Here is a 15,058-nt window from a genome sequence, read left to right as displayed (position 1 = left end):
TAAAATAAATATTGAAAGGGAGACATTTTGATGACATTTAGGACATGAAGGGTAATATGATGGCAGCGCTGATGGCCATTCCAGGAAAAGAGTTCCAGAAATGCTTTCAAGGGTAGACTAGGTACTAGCATCGGTGCATAGCTTCCCAAGGGGAGTACTTTGAAGGTGACCATAGTGATATTCAGCAGTGAGGTGTATAGTACTTTTCTAGGATGAGTTCTTGAACTTAATTGTCCGACTTCGTATTTCTTCCTTTTAGTCAGTAAATGAATTGTACATCTATACCCTTCTAATTAAAACAAGATAGACTCTTTTTCATTGCCAGCACAAAGTGCTTCTGATGGTCTGGACAGAGCCTGTCTTGTCTAATGCCCTTCCTTCACTGGCACTAAGTAGAGTTGAGATGTGGCACTGCAATTAATAAGATATGACTGTGTTCCAAGGAAGAGCTACAGATTTTTGTAAGGATATGATCCTAAGAAATAATTTTAAGTAAAAAAAAAAAAAAAATCATTAAAAATATACATGGTTCTTAAAAGACATGCTTAATAAAGCCACAATATAGAGATTTTTGTTTCTTTCTGTATAGATCAGATATGAGAATGATCAGGAACCATGACATATGTACTACACACATAAGCAAAAAAAAAAATTCATACCACAAAATAAGAGCAAACTACTTCTAAGTTAGGCAAGTAAGAGCCTTATTTTGTGAAATGATATCTGTCCAGTTCAGCATCTGATTTAAGAATAAATTACTGTGTATTAGATTGGAGATGAAGTTTATCAGAAATAGCCTATTACTGCCTTTGGTTTATTTTTCTCAGAAGATACAGGACAGCCAAGGAAGAATGAAAATAGGCATTTGATGGTTTTACTGGTGTTTAATACACTGGGGAATTTTAAATAAAAATATTCTGCAAACCCAAAGCCTGTGATATTTTAATCTATGTAATTATATCTTAGTGTCATAATCAAAATTTTTGCTGTGATGACAAAGCTTATTTTTTTGCATCTTTCCATTCACTCATCATCTCGTTCCTGCTTATTTCCTGTTTTTAAATCTTCAACTAAAACAGTGTGAAGCTGTCCGTATAATCTAAAATATATCAGAAAAGAAATAATGGCTTTAATAGGACGAGGTATCGTAATAGGATGAGTCTCTGCCTATTTAAATAACGAGGAAACGTATGTTTAACTGGTAAAGAAGGAAGAAAACTCTGAAATCATTTTGGCAGTAAAGATGTTACAATAATAGTAAGAAACGTAAAATGTCTTGGAATCCGACCTTAATTTTCCAGGAAGATCACTAATTAGAAAAGACGGCCAGAAAAGGGCTTCCCAGGGAGACAGTGGCTGGAGGTACTGCCCGATGCTGCTACTCTTAGAACTCAGTCACTGAGTTGTACAGCTTGTAAGGCTGCTCCCTAATCACAGACAACATATTTAACTATTGAGTGAAATGCCCTGAATAGTTGTCAGCTTCATACCCTTAATTACACACCTGCAAAAGGATTGCTCTTATAGTGTTCCCAAAAATCTTCAAATTCCTTTCGGACCTCCTCATCCATGATGATGCCCGCAGACTGCTCATTATTTACTTGGACATAATTGGCTTTCAGGACTATCTCCAATTCGCAGCGCACATCCTGCTGAAAGGGCTTCCACCTTTGCATTACGACCCCATAAATCGTGAGGTCATCACCTGGGAAAAAAACACCAAGTGAGTCCAGCAGTAGAACCTGCATGCTGGGCACAGACTTGCACGACAAAGGACCAGAACTAAGAAATAAACCCCTCCCCGACCAGGGTTTAAAGTGCGGTATGCTCATCCAGAAAACAATGTGGGTGCAAAAACCACCACAGGTTCCTGATTTTTTTTTTTAAACAGGTACTTGTATCTGCACAACTGAAAGCTAAAGTCAGTCTTTTTATTTTTCTTAATCTGTCACATTATAATCACACCAAATTACTACCCTTCACTGGGAAAATAATTTACTGGATGGTTTATTTGTCATTATCACACTGAGTGAAATACTCATCCTCTCAGATCTCTAGGCATATAGCTGTCATTTAAAGAACTGAGAACTGCAGCCAGAAGGTTAAACTATAATCAATTTGGTGTCAGAAAAGGAGACAATCTTTGATTACTGATACTAGCTAGTTTCACGTATGTTAATTTTTACTTACCACATTTGTTAGCATTTTATTCACTGTCTTTTTTATTTTAATGAACAAAAGAATGAATGCACCAAGAAATGAATGAATACCTGTTCTACGTCAAAGCTCCTTTCCATAAACTAAGAAAGAACAAGATAACAACCCTGCTTGCTCCTTCTTAGTAGCTTCCTTCCCACCTGAGGAAACTTTCCCATTCCTGGTGGACAGAACAGTAAATTTTCACAGATTTTCCTAAGCGGCCTTGGGTAGTTTATAGGCACATTCTCCAAACACTGACATCTGTGCTCATGCAATTCAATGCATCAGTAACATGTCTTTATGAATGCTTGGCATTCAATATTTGGCTACTGGAGAAAAACGGGCCAAAACTAAATAGACATATAATCCTAGTCTCCAAAGATTTCAATCTTGTTGGACATACCCGAAGCTTATCCTGATGTTTATATTTTGCACAATAAATAACGTCTCTGAACTAACAGGCTGTGTCAAATATATGGTTGCTGACACAAAATCCCTTACACTCTCTAAATTTCAATATGTGATGTATAATCCACAGAGTTTTTTATTTTCTCAAGAAGTGTTCTGTAAATGACAAATGCATGGAACTTGGTGGTAGCAATTCACAGAATACAAAGCATAATTCTCACCAAAGGCAACTTCATAGTAACAAATTAAACAGGTACTTTAACCACGTTTTCAAGATCCTGCCTGACCCACTGCTTGGAGGGTTTTTAAAGCCAGTGAAAAATAATGATCATTTATTATACTTTCTGCCCCAAACTTTTTAGATGAAAATGACTGGGGCAACTTTATATGAGCACTTAGAACAGTCCTCTACTATGGTCATTTTAATGGGTTACACTCAGGTTGTTTCTAAGTGAGTCCAATGCGGAACTTAACTTTTAGATACAGCACTCAGTAGGAATGATCTGACTCCAATAAGCAGTGCTACTATGGAAAATGCAGACTGCTGAAGAATGGCCAACAGCACTGACTTGTCAGATCTGGATTTCAATCCCAGCTTCGCCACTCACTGGCTATGAAACTCAGCAAGCTACTGAACTTTGCTGAGCCTATATCTTGACCTACAAATGGGAATAATTATATTTACATCATAGGACTATAGTGAGAATTAAATCAGATGATGTTTAAAAATACAGTATCTAGAATATAAGTGTTCAACAAATACTAGCTATTATTGTTATTCTAAACCTACCTTACATTTGTAGAACAACTAATACCTTCAAAAAGCCTTCACTATATACATGTTTTCATTTACTCAAATATGTACCAAGCAGCAGATTCATATGAGCATCAGAACAATTGTGGCTATAGGACAGTCCAAGGCAAGAGCTACTCATTTTAAAGTTTTCCACAGTAAAAGTTATTATAAACAATGTCATTTTCCAGAAGCTAGTTCTCACTCTCATAACCTAATCTCTTTGTGCTGCTCTGTCTTCTTTAGCATATTTACCGCAGCAGCCATCGCAGCCATCGCCATCTGTGATCTGCGGCACTGACAGCCAGCAGCACACAACCTCCAACTGCATTACCCTCCAGTGTCAGACTGGGGTTCTTAGCTAGACTGTAAATTCCTGGAGGGCAAGGATTATGCCATTTACATCTTCTGATTCCCACAGACATTTGAAGCTATGGATAAATCAAAAGATATCTGTTGATAAGACTGCTTCCATCCATTCTTTATTATTATTAGTGACGTGAAAGAAAAATAGCTTAAGATTTTTTTCAGTTTAGATGAACTGCATGAAAACAGCTTATTCTCTATCAACGGATATTTTCATGTTCAGGCTAAGCTCATACAAGCACTGCTTTGCTGATGCAGATATTACTGATTTTGGTTAAAATCTAGAGTCCTATATGAATAAGGTACTTTGACAGAGTCTTGTCCATTTAGCAGGAAATCCATGATCAAGCCAGTTATTTCCCTAGTGTACTGTTTATATAAGTATAAACTGTTAATATATTTGATATAAATTTCAAACTACGAGTTAGTGATTCTTGGGTGGATGGGGGGGGTCTTTTGATAAAGAATTATCTTGACTCTAGATACCGAACTCTTTTAAATTTCCATAGAGTGCTTGCCTCATCATTTTAATGAAATGTAAGCTCAGTAAATATTTTATAAATGAGGCATTTGGAGAAGTCTAGGTTAAGCAAAGAGAAATGATGGAATTTGACAACATGAAACATTATTGATCTGTTAAGTAGGGGAGAACTGGGATGTAGAGTAAGAGATCAGACATACCTCTTACTGCCCAAGGCACACACTTGTGCTATAGACATGAAGGGTGTTTTAGTGAGAATGAAAAATATTTAAAGGAGGGAATGTTGAGGTGAATTAAAAGGCAATTGCTGACATTCAGCTAAGGTTTAGCAATCATTTCCATTTTCTGACCCACCTGCCTGCAAGTTAACTTAAATGTTAATAAAAAGGAAGTGGAAATCGTTAGGCAGTTTTTAAGTTACTTGGAATACATGGCGTAAAGAGAAAGGATAAGCTCTCATATCCTCCTTACAGACAAAGGTCTGGACAAGGCCTGGGACTGCGTGTAGGGAGCAGAAGATGCTGGTGTTAGGGGAACAAGTTTCCATTCTTTTTTTGGGCTGGAAATATAGCCTTAGAGAAGCTGATGAAAGATTTGCAGCTCTGAGGACAACTTTGGGACTGAAAGTCTATAAATCCAAAAGGCTTTCAAGCTCTCTACCAGTCCGAATTCCGTCAGTATGGTCAGAAGACAGTGAGGGAGAAGAAATGATGAGGACAGCTGTGTTGATATATAGACATCAAGTACTTTGGTTAGAAGAAGTTTTTGATTAAAACTTTTAAGATGATCACTTTGAAAGCAGTCTATGATTTTCACCTTTTGGAACTGAGCAGTTCCATGTAAGTTTTAGAGCCCTACTCTCTACCAACAGCTGAAGAAAGCACCCTTTCTCATTCTCTCTTTTTGCATTATAAACGCAAATTATCACCAACATATTCATTTAAAAAAACATACCAAATGTTATTAAAAATATCTCCTATGATATTTAAATGTGATTACTGCAGAAGAGAATAGTATTTACCCACTTGAGTGACACTGCTGATTTACGAAATCTTCTAATATCTTAATTTTTCAAACAAAAGTTTTCCCTACCATTTTCTTTATAAAAACTATAATTTAAAATTCAACATAAACACCTCCATTCCATAGACATTGGCCGATACTAATCCTCACCCTTCCACAAACACTTGTGTGTTTGATTCTTCCCAAGCTTCCCAATGAGGCAGTAAGGAGACAGCTGAGTGACAGGAACAAAAGAGAGCTTAGGAGTTGCCTGGTTGGTGGCCTGAAGATCAAAGCATAATTTAGAATGACTTCCCAACAACCAGGCTCTGGAGCTTGGGATTTCCTGAACAGTTCCAAGGCTCAGAGGGTCTCTGTTTTGCCTGGAACACTGTAGGTCATCCAGATAACTGCCATCACGAGGCCCAAATAGCTAACAAGATGTTGTACACCCTCTGCTTAAACTCACCACCATCCAAGGCCCATGTTGGGCACCTTTGATTATTAGATACTGAGTCAAAATCTACTTTCATGTAGCATCAGCCCACTGAAACCAATAGCATCTATAATTCCAATTCCATTTCTATACGACAATCTTCCAACTAATGGAAATTGGTTGTCATGTCCTTCCTGAGGCTTATCCATGTTAAACACCCACAGTTCTTTTTTTCAATATGGTTTCCAGTTCCCTCTCAATTCTGGCAATTGGCCAGTGGAAGCTCTGAGGACCCTCAGAGGATAGAAGACCAAAAATCAATCTGACTCCTATAGTGGTGTTAACAACACAGAGAGAAACAATCACCTCCTTTCTTTTGGACCCCCATAAAGCTGCAGTAGTATTTGATGGTCACATCCTCTGATGTTTCTTATGTAACTGCTTGCTAAATCCAACATTTCAAAAAGTTGCTCCTGTTTAGCTATGGTGCATTGTAGAGAGTCCTGGACTAGAAGTCAGTGGAGCTGGGTTCATGTTCTAGTTCTGTCACTGAACTCTCCAAGTGATCTTGGGCAAGTTAGGTTTTTCATGTATAAAACAAGCAGCTGGACTAGACTGCTAAACTCTAGCCCAGTTTCTTTCCTGCTATCAGGGCCTACCTCCATGCCAGGCTCTGCTCTTAAAGTGAGCAATTACTCTCACTCTTGGGAAAATAAAAAGTGGCTTTTCCTAATCAATACGTTAGGACCCCCTATACAAGCTAACAAAAGTTAATTCTTACCAGATTTGCAACTGTCTACTAAGTCATCTTCTAGGATAACCTTCATAGATCGTGGAATACTTCCAACAGATAGCCTCTGAACCTAGCAAGGAAAAGAAAACAGATAATGAGTACACTTAACTACACGCTAAGTATTAAGAAGCCTAGCAGTTCTTGAAATTACCATTTTTATTTCTGATATTATCATACAATGTAATTATGATGGGGATTTATGGGATTTTCTTGCAAATTGTGCCTAATATCAGTTTAAGAATTCACTAAAACTAGAGTAAAATAAAACACCAATATGGAAAACATCTCCAAGACAACCTACCTTGTGGATGGTCAAAATAAACACATGCTCCAACTACTAAACATAATAACAAAGTTACCCAGAATGGAGAGGCAGTTCTTTTTGATCTCTAGTCCTAAGTAAGACCTGGGACAAATCACTAAGTTCCTTTGATCATTCCTTAATAATAGAACTCTGGTTTTAGTCCATGTGGACACGCAACAAGTAAAAAGACTATATCCCAGGCTAGCTTTTATGTAGGTGTGACCATACTAAGTTCTGGCCAATGAGATATAAGTAGCTATGTTGTGAGAAACTACTCAAACTGAGAGACTTGGGTTAGATGGCAGCTACTCTTGCCTATCCTTCCTTGTTCCTGTTCTGAGTAGGATACAGATGTGAAGAAGCTGTAGCCACCATCTTGGACTACAGACAACCGGAAGAATAGAAGCCATGAGTCAAGAATGGTGTAGAAAGACCAAAGGAGCCTGAGTCCTTGACACTGAATAAGCCTTTGTGTTTAAGTGACAAACACACAAAAAATAATACAAATAAAAAAATCAGGCTCACTCTCATGTACTCATGTATTAAAAAGGGGTTATATAGGGCCGGCTCGGTGGCTCAGGTGGTTGGAGCTCCATGCTCCTAATTCTGAAGGCTGCTGGTTCGATTCCCACATGGGCCAATGGGCTCTCAATCACAAGGTTGCCAGTTCAACTAGAGTTCCGCAAGGGATGGTGGGCAGCACCCCCTGCAACTAAGATTGAAAACGGCACCTTGACCTGAGCTGCCGCTGAGCTCCCGGATGGCTCAGTTGGTTGGAGCACATCCTCTCAACCACAAGGTTGCCGGTTTGATTCCTCGCAAGGGATGGTGGGCTGCACCCCCTGCAACTAGCAACGGCAACTGGACCTGGAGCTGAGCTGTGCCCTCCACAACTAAGACTGAAAGGACAACAACTTGAAGCTGAACGGCACACTCCACAACTAAGATTGAAAGGACAACAACTTGACTTGGAAAAAAGTCCTGGAGGTACACACTGTATCCCAATAAAGTCCTGTTCCCCTTCCCTAATAAAATCTTTAAAAAAAAAAAAAGTGGTTATGTACACCTCATTTGGCACAGCAAATAAAAATTGGGCCTAAACCCCAAATCCAGCCCACTGAAATGTTTAACAACCAATTAAATGCATTTAATTTTCTCTTATCCCTTAGTTAAGAACTCTAGTTTGAACTTCCTAAATATGCACTTAATTTTAACATAATTATTAAATCATTCCACTACCCTCTTGCCAATGCTCTCTATAAAAAGATGTTTATTTCAGACTATATTTTCAATATAGTCTAAAGACTATATTGATATATGTACAACAGTTTCACACCTGATCTTCCACAAAGTGATGACACAAGTTTCATTTGTAATCTGTTACATGTTCCCCAGGCCTAGAAATTTGCACAGAGTTGAAAAACACTTCTTCAAATTAGTCATTTTTCCTATTGATTTGATCGTTTACCTGTTCCTGAATTTTGATTTCCTGATAATCTCTACACTTGGTTGGAGAGGAAGCCAAGCCTGAGAGGCAGGTGAATTTTGAAGAATCACAGCTCTCCAAGCTGGGACATGAGGATGGCCGGCTGAACGTGTAATACTGCTCAAAGTCAGCCTTGACCACAAAAACACACTTGCATTTGGTACACATGTAATCCCGTTCAAACTCCAGGATCTTCACCAGACTGGTTCGAATCACTGTCCCAGTGACAGATAAAAAGTGTCCCACGTCCTTGGTTTTAGGGATGTGCTCCCTCACCAGCTCAGGACAAATTGGCAAACCTGACGGAGAAAAACAACAACAACAAAAAAACTACATCAATCTTGACATCTGACTACACAGAACAGACTTTCCTCATATTTCCTGGGGGAGAAAGGATAACTTCAGAAGAAAAAAAAAACGAACAACAAAAAGAAACCCTTGTGTTTTATTTAAGAAAAAAAATCAGATCAAATCAATTAAGAAGACAGAAAAGAATTATTTCAAATAAAAATTATCAAAGGATTCTTTTTAAAAGTACGTATCTAGATGACATAATAACCAGGATTTAAAAAAAAGGATTGCATCTCATAAGAGGGCTATCTCAGTAGGATCTAAGTACAGTATGTCATCATAACCACATTCAACGAAGAATATACTGCCATGGGCCACCCATATAATCAACTGATGACTCTGAGTAAACCACAAAGTTCAGTGATTAAGAGATGGTAGTATAATGACAAAAGAGTATCACGATGATAGAAGGCTACTGCTTTTTTCAGGTAGTTTCAGGATTTATTAATATGTAAGTCTGACAGTGTCTCCAATCCTTGAATTACCTAGAGGTTTACCCACAGCATCACTTTATGCTTTAAAAACCTTGTGTATTTCACCATTAATAAACAGTCAACTTAATAGGAAGAAATGCCAAAGAAAGATTTTATGCACAAATGATGCCCTTTCTCATTTGAGCTACAATGTATCATTGGAGTAGAGAGATGCTGACTGTGATGGTCAAACGCTGCCTCCTAACTGGTTTATCAAGATAGCATATCTTATACTGGTTCATGTCCCATGGTCCATTGTCTGGTCCTCAGAATTCAGTAGTTTGGAAACCTGGTAAGTATGCACACAGAAGACAGATCTGTCAGATTTGCCAAGCTCACGAGAAATAACCATGATAGGTATGATTATACTTTAAGTTTCTAAGGTCAACACATTTTTTCCTGTTGATAGATCTACTCTGAAAGCCAAATAATAACAGTAATCAGAAGATAGTTCAGGAAGCATGGAATTAAAAAAAAAAAAAAAAAAAAAAAAAAGCAAATTAGATGAACTGAATGCTTAAGGCACTGGCTACATTAACCTGGTGTTACAGATTACAAGTCCATAGATACTTAAATTTTCTCTGTTGCTGCCTGAGATTCTCTCTCCATATACTGTATACTGCACAGTCAAGGTGGGCACTGCCAACAAGACTTCTTTTTCTATGCTTCCAAGGCTGACTTGCCCACTTTCTAATGAAAATATTCTTCATTTATATTAACTCAGATTGCATCACATTTTGCTAGTAAGGGAGCCATACTGTTGCTTAGGATAATTTTTATATGTCTATGTTCTATTCTGTGTTGAGTTTATGATTTAACTCTCAGAAAACAGACTTACTTCCAAATTCCTGGGGAATGCTTCATTAGAACCCTCTGGGGCTGACAAGTGCTACTTCACCTACACAGTGGATATATTTTTAAGTATAAATTACAGTTATTTCTCAGTGCTCTCAATTCAATATGTGTTGGGGTTCTCAAAATGTTCCTAGAGAATAACATGACAATAAAATCCTTAAATAGTCACCTGATATCCTGGCGTGAAGATTCTGCTTCATGGAGACACCCTCGGGCTGGGAAAGGGACTCGAGAATTGTTAAAGCTGATCTTCGTAGCGCATCATCAAAAACAGTTAGTACTTCATTGGGGAATGAGTTGAAATATTCCCCAATTTCCATGTTGGTCTCGAAAAGGGTCATGGCATTGACCACAACTGAGTAATGAGCATCTTCATCTCTTTCCTTCAGGATTAGAAGAATATCGTTCTTATGGTATTCTGAAACATATGACTCAAACACTTGACTCACCAGCATAACTTGATCGCTATTCATCTTGAATCTAGGTAACTGAAGAAAAAGAAAGGGCTGTATTATATTTTGCTATTCCAGATTTACACACAAGTTAACAAAATAATTGTTTGGTTGTAAACATCCTGAATTTAGGTAACACTATAATCTCAAAATATTACCTGAATTTAAATTTTAATTAGATCTGAATTATCTATTACTTAGTAAATGTATTATTTTTTAAGTGGGTAATTAATTTCGTACTGATTATCAAAATCCAATATGGTCCAATGCCTTTCCCATATCCTGTCCCAAAACTTCTTCCTCATTAACCCTATGCTATGTAAAAGGTTCTTGCTTTTTCTTTAACCACATTCCATACACACACTTACTCTCAAGTATAAAATCTTAAATGCCAGTCTTTTGGCTAAAGTTACCCCTGGTAGAGTTCTTTGAAAGCGTTCCGGTTCTAGGCTTTATTCATATAAAGAATATCTCCCTCTCTAGTCACACACACATATGCATGTGTATTCTGCTACACAAATGGAACACCCACTACTAATCAAATTGATAGCCAGTTCTGACTTGAATAGTTATCAGATTGGCTTTAGAAATCTACATTTGTAGGTGAAGTTACATCCTATTTTCTCTTCCTAACCCAGGGAAACTATTGGCTTCAGTAAAAACAGATGTCAAGAGTGTAAAGAAACTAGGTAATTAAACTGAGGAAAGGACAATTAGTCTTTAAATGAAAATAAGTATGGTATATTTCAATACTTGCCTAGCTCATTCCCTTGGCAACATTTTTTAAAATTTGTATCAATAGATTAGAAGGGTCTACCCCCATTTTATTTTCATGTATACATGCAGACATCTACCATGTACAAGTCACTATGCTTTGAAATGAAAGCACAATAAAAGGTACTCTATGCCCTCAGAGAACCAAAGGAGAGATCCAATATACCAGCACTCTAACAGTGGTAAAAATGCAATATGAATAGGAGCACAAAGGAGAGAAGGATTAAATTTAAATGAGCTGACAATCCCAGAGGTGGTCATGGGCAGTTACAAATAAACTGTCCAAATTGGATCATCTAAGAAACTCTTATTGTTTAAAAACAGAGAGAGCACCTAAGGACAGATGTACTTTGACTTACTTCATTTAACCAACACTTACTAAACTAGGCTCTAGAAACAGAACAATGATTAAAGATTGTTATAAAGCTCACAGTTCAGCATTGTAAATATGTGTTATACATGCTGCTTATTAGCAATATTTTACCTTCTCTGGGAATCTGTTCTGGAACGTGTGAAAGGAGGAAAGAGGGTATACAGCAGTTCGGCCAAGAATCCTGACAATTACATGATGCCAGTGTGAGATTAACAGATGAGTACATGCATATCTAAGAGAATAAGTAAAAGTAAATTTGGTCACTACATTGATAAGTAATTTGCTCTGGTTAGGTAATATAAACTCAGCCAAGTGTAAAAAAGAAAAAGCACTTGGGAAGGAACTAATCATACAGTATTTCCATGATGTAGCCTTTCCTTAAAACAAACAAACGAACAAACAAAAACAAAAAAGCACAAAAAAAACTGGACTCCTAAAAGTGGCTACAAGAGAATCTCTCAGATTCTACAAATGCATATTAAATTTGGACCCACAAGTTTAGCAATTTAAGACAACTCCACATAGGGCAGGAAGAGGGCAGCAGGGGAATTCATGGTCCAGATTAAGGTCAGATTAAATTCCGTCTAGTCTGTTTAAAAATAACATCTTTTAAAAAAAATAGCATTCACTTTCAATATCTGTGCAAAACTGATCAACTGTTTCTATGAAGGTTGCTAACCCTATAAACATACCCACCCAGACGGACTGGAGGCACTTACTCTTTTTTACAAATTTCAAGTTCCCTTCCCGTTTCTTATTGAGTGTTTGAGGTTAAAATACAACCATGTTGCATTACTTTATCCTCTGGACCAAACTGAAGCACCAACAAACAAAGCCAGGAGGGTGAACAAGCGGTGACTGGAGCTAGGTGTTTGGGAATCACAGGTGGCCCAGGCGCCGCCCGCACCTGCTGGAGCCACGCCCCCTCGCCCGGGGGCGCCGCTTCTCAGGACCCGCCCCACTGCCCCGCCCCTTTCCCGTTCCCGCGCGTTCTCTCCGCGCCTCCTCCCCGCCCTTTCGGGTGCCAGCCGGCGCTCGGCAAAGGGGGTGTCGTTGTCCGAGGACTGCTTTCCACACACGTCTCTGGACGCGGCTCCTGCCCTAAAACATCTTGGCAGGTCTCTGACATTTCCCGTGTTCAGCTACCGGGCAGCTCTGTCGCCGGACCGGTCCCGGAGTTGAACAGTTTTTGAACTAACCAAATGTGGGCGATACTCTGGACTAACTGCGGAAGAAAACATAATTAACGGTGAAACGAGACAGCTGCTGTCACTTACTGGCGGATAAGCCGTGTCAGAAGTCACATGGAGCGCGCCGCTCCCGAGGCGGAGGGGCGCGGAGAGCTCGGGCCTCGCAGCTGCGTCGCACCGCACCCCAAAGCCGCTAACTAGGGCTGGAGCGCGTGCGCGGGGGCGCGCAGGCTCCGGCGGGCCCGCCTCCCGCCAGGGCGAAATAGGCGCCACCCGGGAGGCTCGGCCCGCGCACCGCCTCAACTTCACCGCTCAAGTGGCTCTTCCGGGTGGGGAAGCGGGCGGGACCGCGCCGGGCCTGGCGCCTCGGGACGCGAGAGGCGGGGCGGAGCGGATTGGGAGGGTGGAGGACGGTCCGGGAGGAGCAGAGAGTCTGGGCGGGGCGCGGAGCCCGAGGCGGGGCTAGAATGAAAAGCCGCCCCAGGTGGAAAGGGGAGGCGGCGGGCGGAGGTGCGGTGCTCTGACGGATTGTTTAGATTGCGCCTTTGGTCTAAGAGCTCCGCCAAACCCAAGGCCAGGGACATTTTTCTGTTGTATTTTCATCTAGAAGTTTTAGAGTGGTTTTATGTTTAGGCCTATGGCCTTTTCTGAACTAATTTTTGAATATGGTGCGAAGTATGTATCTTAGGTAACTTTTTGTTTTGTTTTGCATATATATATCTAGCTCCGTTTGTTTAAAAGAGCTATCCTTTTTCCACCAAAAAGACTTTGCACTTATGCGAAAATCAGTTGTCCTTTATATATGTGGGTCTAAGACTTTACAATTCTGTTGCCAGATCTATTTGTCTGTTTACAAAAATACCACATTGTCTTTGGTTACTGTGGCTTTATAATGAGTCTTGAAATCAGTGTTTAGCATCCAATGTTGTTCTTTTTGAAAGTTGTTTGGGTTCTTGTGTTTCCATATGAATTTTAAAACCAGTTTGTCATTTTCTGTTAAAAAGCTGGGTTTTTGTTGGGATTGCATAGCATCTATAGGTCAATATGGGAAGAATTTGCATGTTAATATTGAGTGATACGACCTTTGAACAAAGTAAACCTCACCATTTATTTAGGTGTTAAGTACTTAGTATCTCTAAACAGTGTTTGATGATTTTGTCAAATCTCTCAGATTTGTCCATAAAATCATGTGGGAGGGGGAAATCATACTTTTTTCTTTTTAAAGATTTTATTGATTGATTGATTGATTGGGGAAAGGGAACAGGACTTTATTGGAGAACTGTGTACTACATCCGGGACATTTTTCCAAGTCAAGTTGCTGTCCCTTCAATCTTAGTTGTGGGAGAGTGCCGTGTAGCTTCAAGTTGTGTCTTTCCAGTCTTAGTTGTGGAGGGCGCAGCTCAGCTCCAGGTCCAGTTGCCATTGCTAGTTGCAGAGGGTGCAGCCCACCATCCCTTGTGGGACTTGAGGAGTTGAACTGGCAACCTTGTGGTTGAGAGCCCACTGGCCCATGTGGGAATCGAACCGGCAACCTTTGGAGTTAGGAGCATGGAGCTCCAACTGCCTGAGCCACCGGGCCGGCCCGGAAATCATACTTTTTGATGCTATGTAAATAACATTTTCAATTTCAATGTCTGATTGTTCCTTTCTAGTATGTAGAAAAATAAGGTTTATTTATTTTTTATTATTTTTTAAATTAAAACAAAAGAAAATTTTAGAGCAGTTTTAGATTCACAGCAAAATTGAGCAGAAAGTACAGAGAATTCTTATATGCCCTCACAAGGGTGTCCCCATACAGGCACAACCTACCCCACTATCAACATCTTACCAAAGTGGTGCATTTGTTACAATTGATGAACCTACATTGACACTTCAGTATCACCCAAAACTCATGCTTTACAGTAGGCACACTATTGGTGTACATTCTATGGGTTTTGACAGATAAAATAACATGTACCCACTATTGCAGTATACCAAGTTTCACTGCCCTAAATATCTGTGCTCTATTCATCCCGCCCTCTCACCTAAACCCTGGTAACAACAGATCTTTTTACTGTATCCATCATTTTGTCTTTTCCAGGATGTCATGTAGTTGAAATCATACAGTAGGTACCGTTTTCAGATTGGCTTCTTTCACTGTGTAATATATGTCTGAGGTTCTTTCATGTCTTTTTATGGCTTGGTAACTCATTTCTTTTGGTGCTGAATAATACTCCATTATCTGGATATACCACACACTTCACTCACCTACTGAAGGATGTCTTGGCTGATTCCAAGTGTTGCCAATAATGGATAAAGCTGCTATGTAGATTCATGTGCAGG

At 39.4% G+C, this 15,058-nt stretch overlaps 1 protein-coding gene across 4 annotated transcripts in view; it reads right to left on the bottom strand.

Moving 5' to 3' along the window:
- Positions 1 to 13,114, bottom strand: part of MCM9 (minichromosome maintenance 9 homologous recombination repair factor) — an 86,866-nt gene extending 73,752 nt beyond the window's left edge. For 3 of the 4 annotated variants that reach the window (XM_074333491.2, XM_074333493.2, XM_074333492.2), the window contains exons 1-6: positions 12,824 to 13,114; positions 11,658 to 11,778; positions 10,117 to 10,435; positions 8,251 to 8,567; positions 6,467 to 6,548; positions 1,505 to 1,705 (exon numbers count right to left, since the gene is read on the bottom strand). In XM_074333491.2, coding sequence (XP_074189592.1) covers positions 1,505 to 1,705; positions 6,467 to 6,548; positions 8,251 to 8,567; positions 10,117 to 10,420 — 904 coding nt within the window. In that variant the 5' untranslated portion in view covers positions 10,421 to 10,435; positions 11,658 to 11,778; positions 12,824 to 13,114. The remainder of the gene's footprint in view (positions 1 to 1,504; positions 1,706 to 6,466; positions 6,549 to 8,250; positions 8,568 to 10,116; positions 10,436 to 11,657; positions 11,779 to 12,823) is intronic. The other variant, XM_019740956.3, reaches the window with a different exon arrangement.
- Between the last annotated feature and the right edge of the window lie 1,944 nt (positions 13,115 to 15,058).

The sequence above is a fragment of the Rhinolophus sinicus genome, chromosome 2 (genome assembly GCF_057876585.1).
Source record: "Rhinolophus sinicus isolate RSI-liver-muscle chromosome 2, RSI-T2T, whole genome shotgun sequence".
NCBI lineage: Eukaryota > Metazoa > Chordata > Mammalia > Chiroptera > Rhinolophidae > Rhinolophus > Rhinolophus sinicus.
This window is presented reverse-complemented; position numbering and strand designations above follow the sequence as displayed.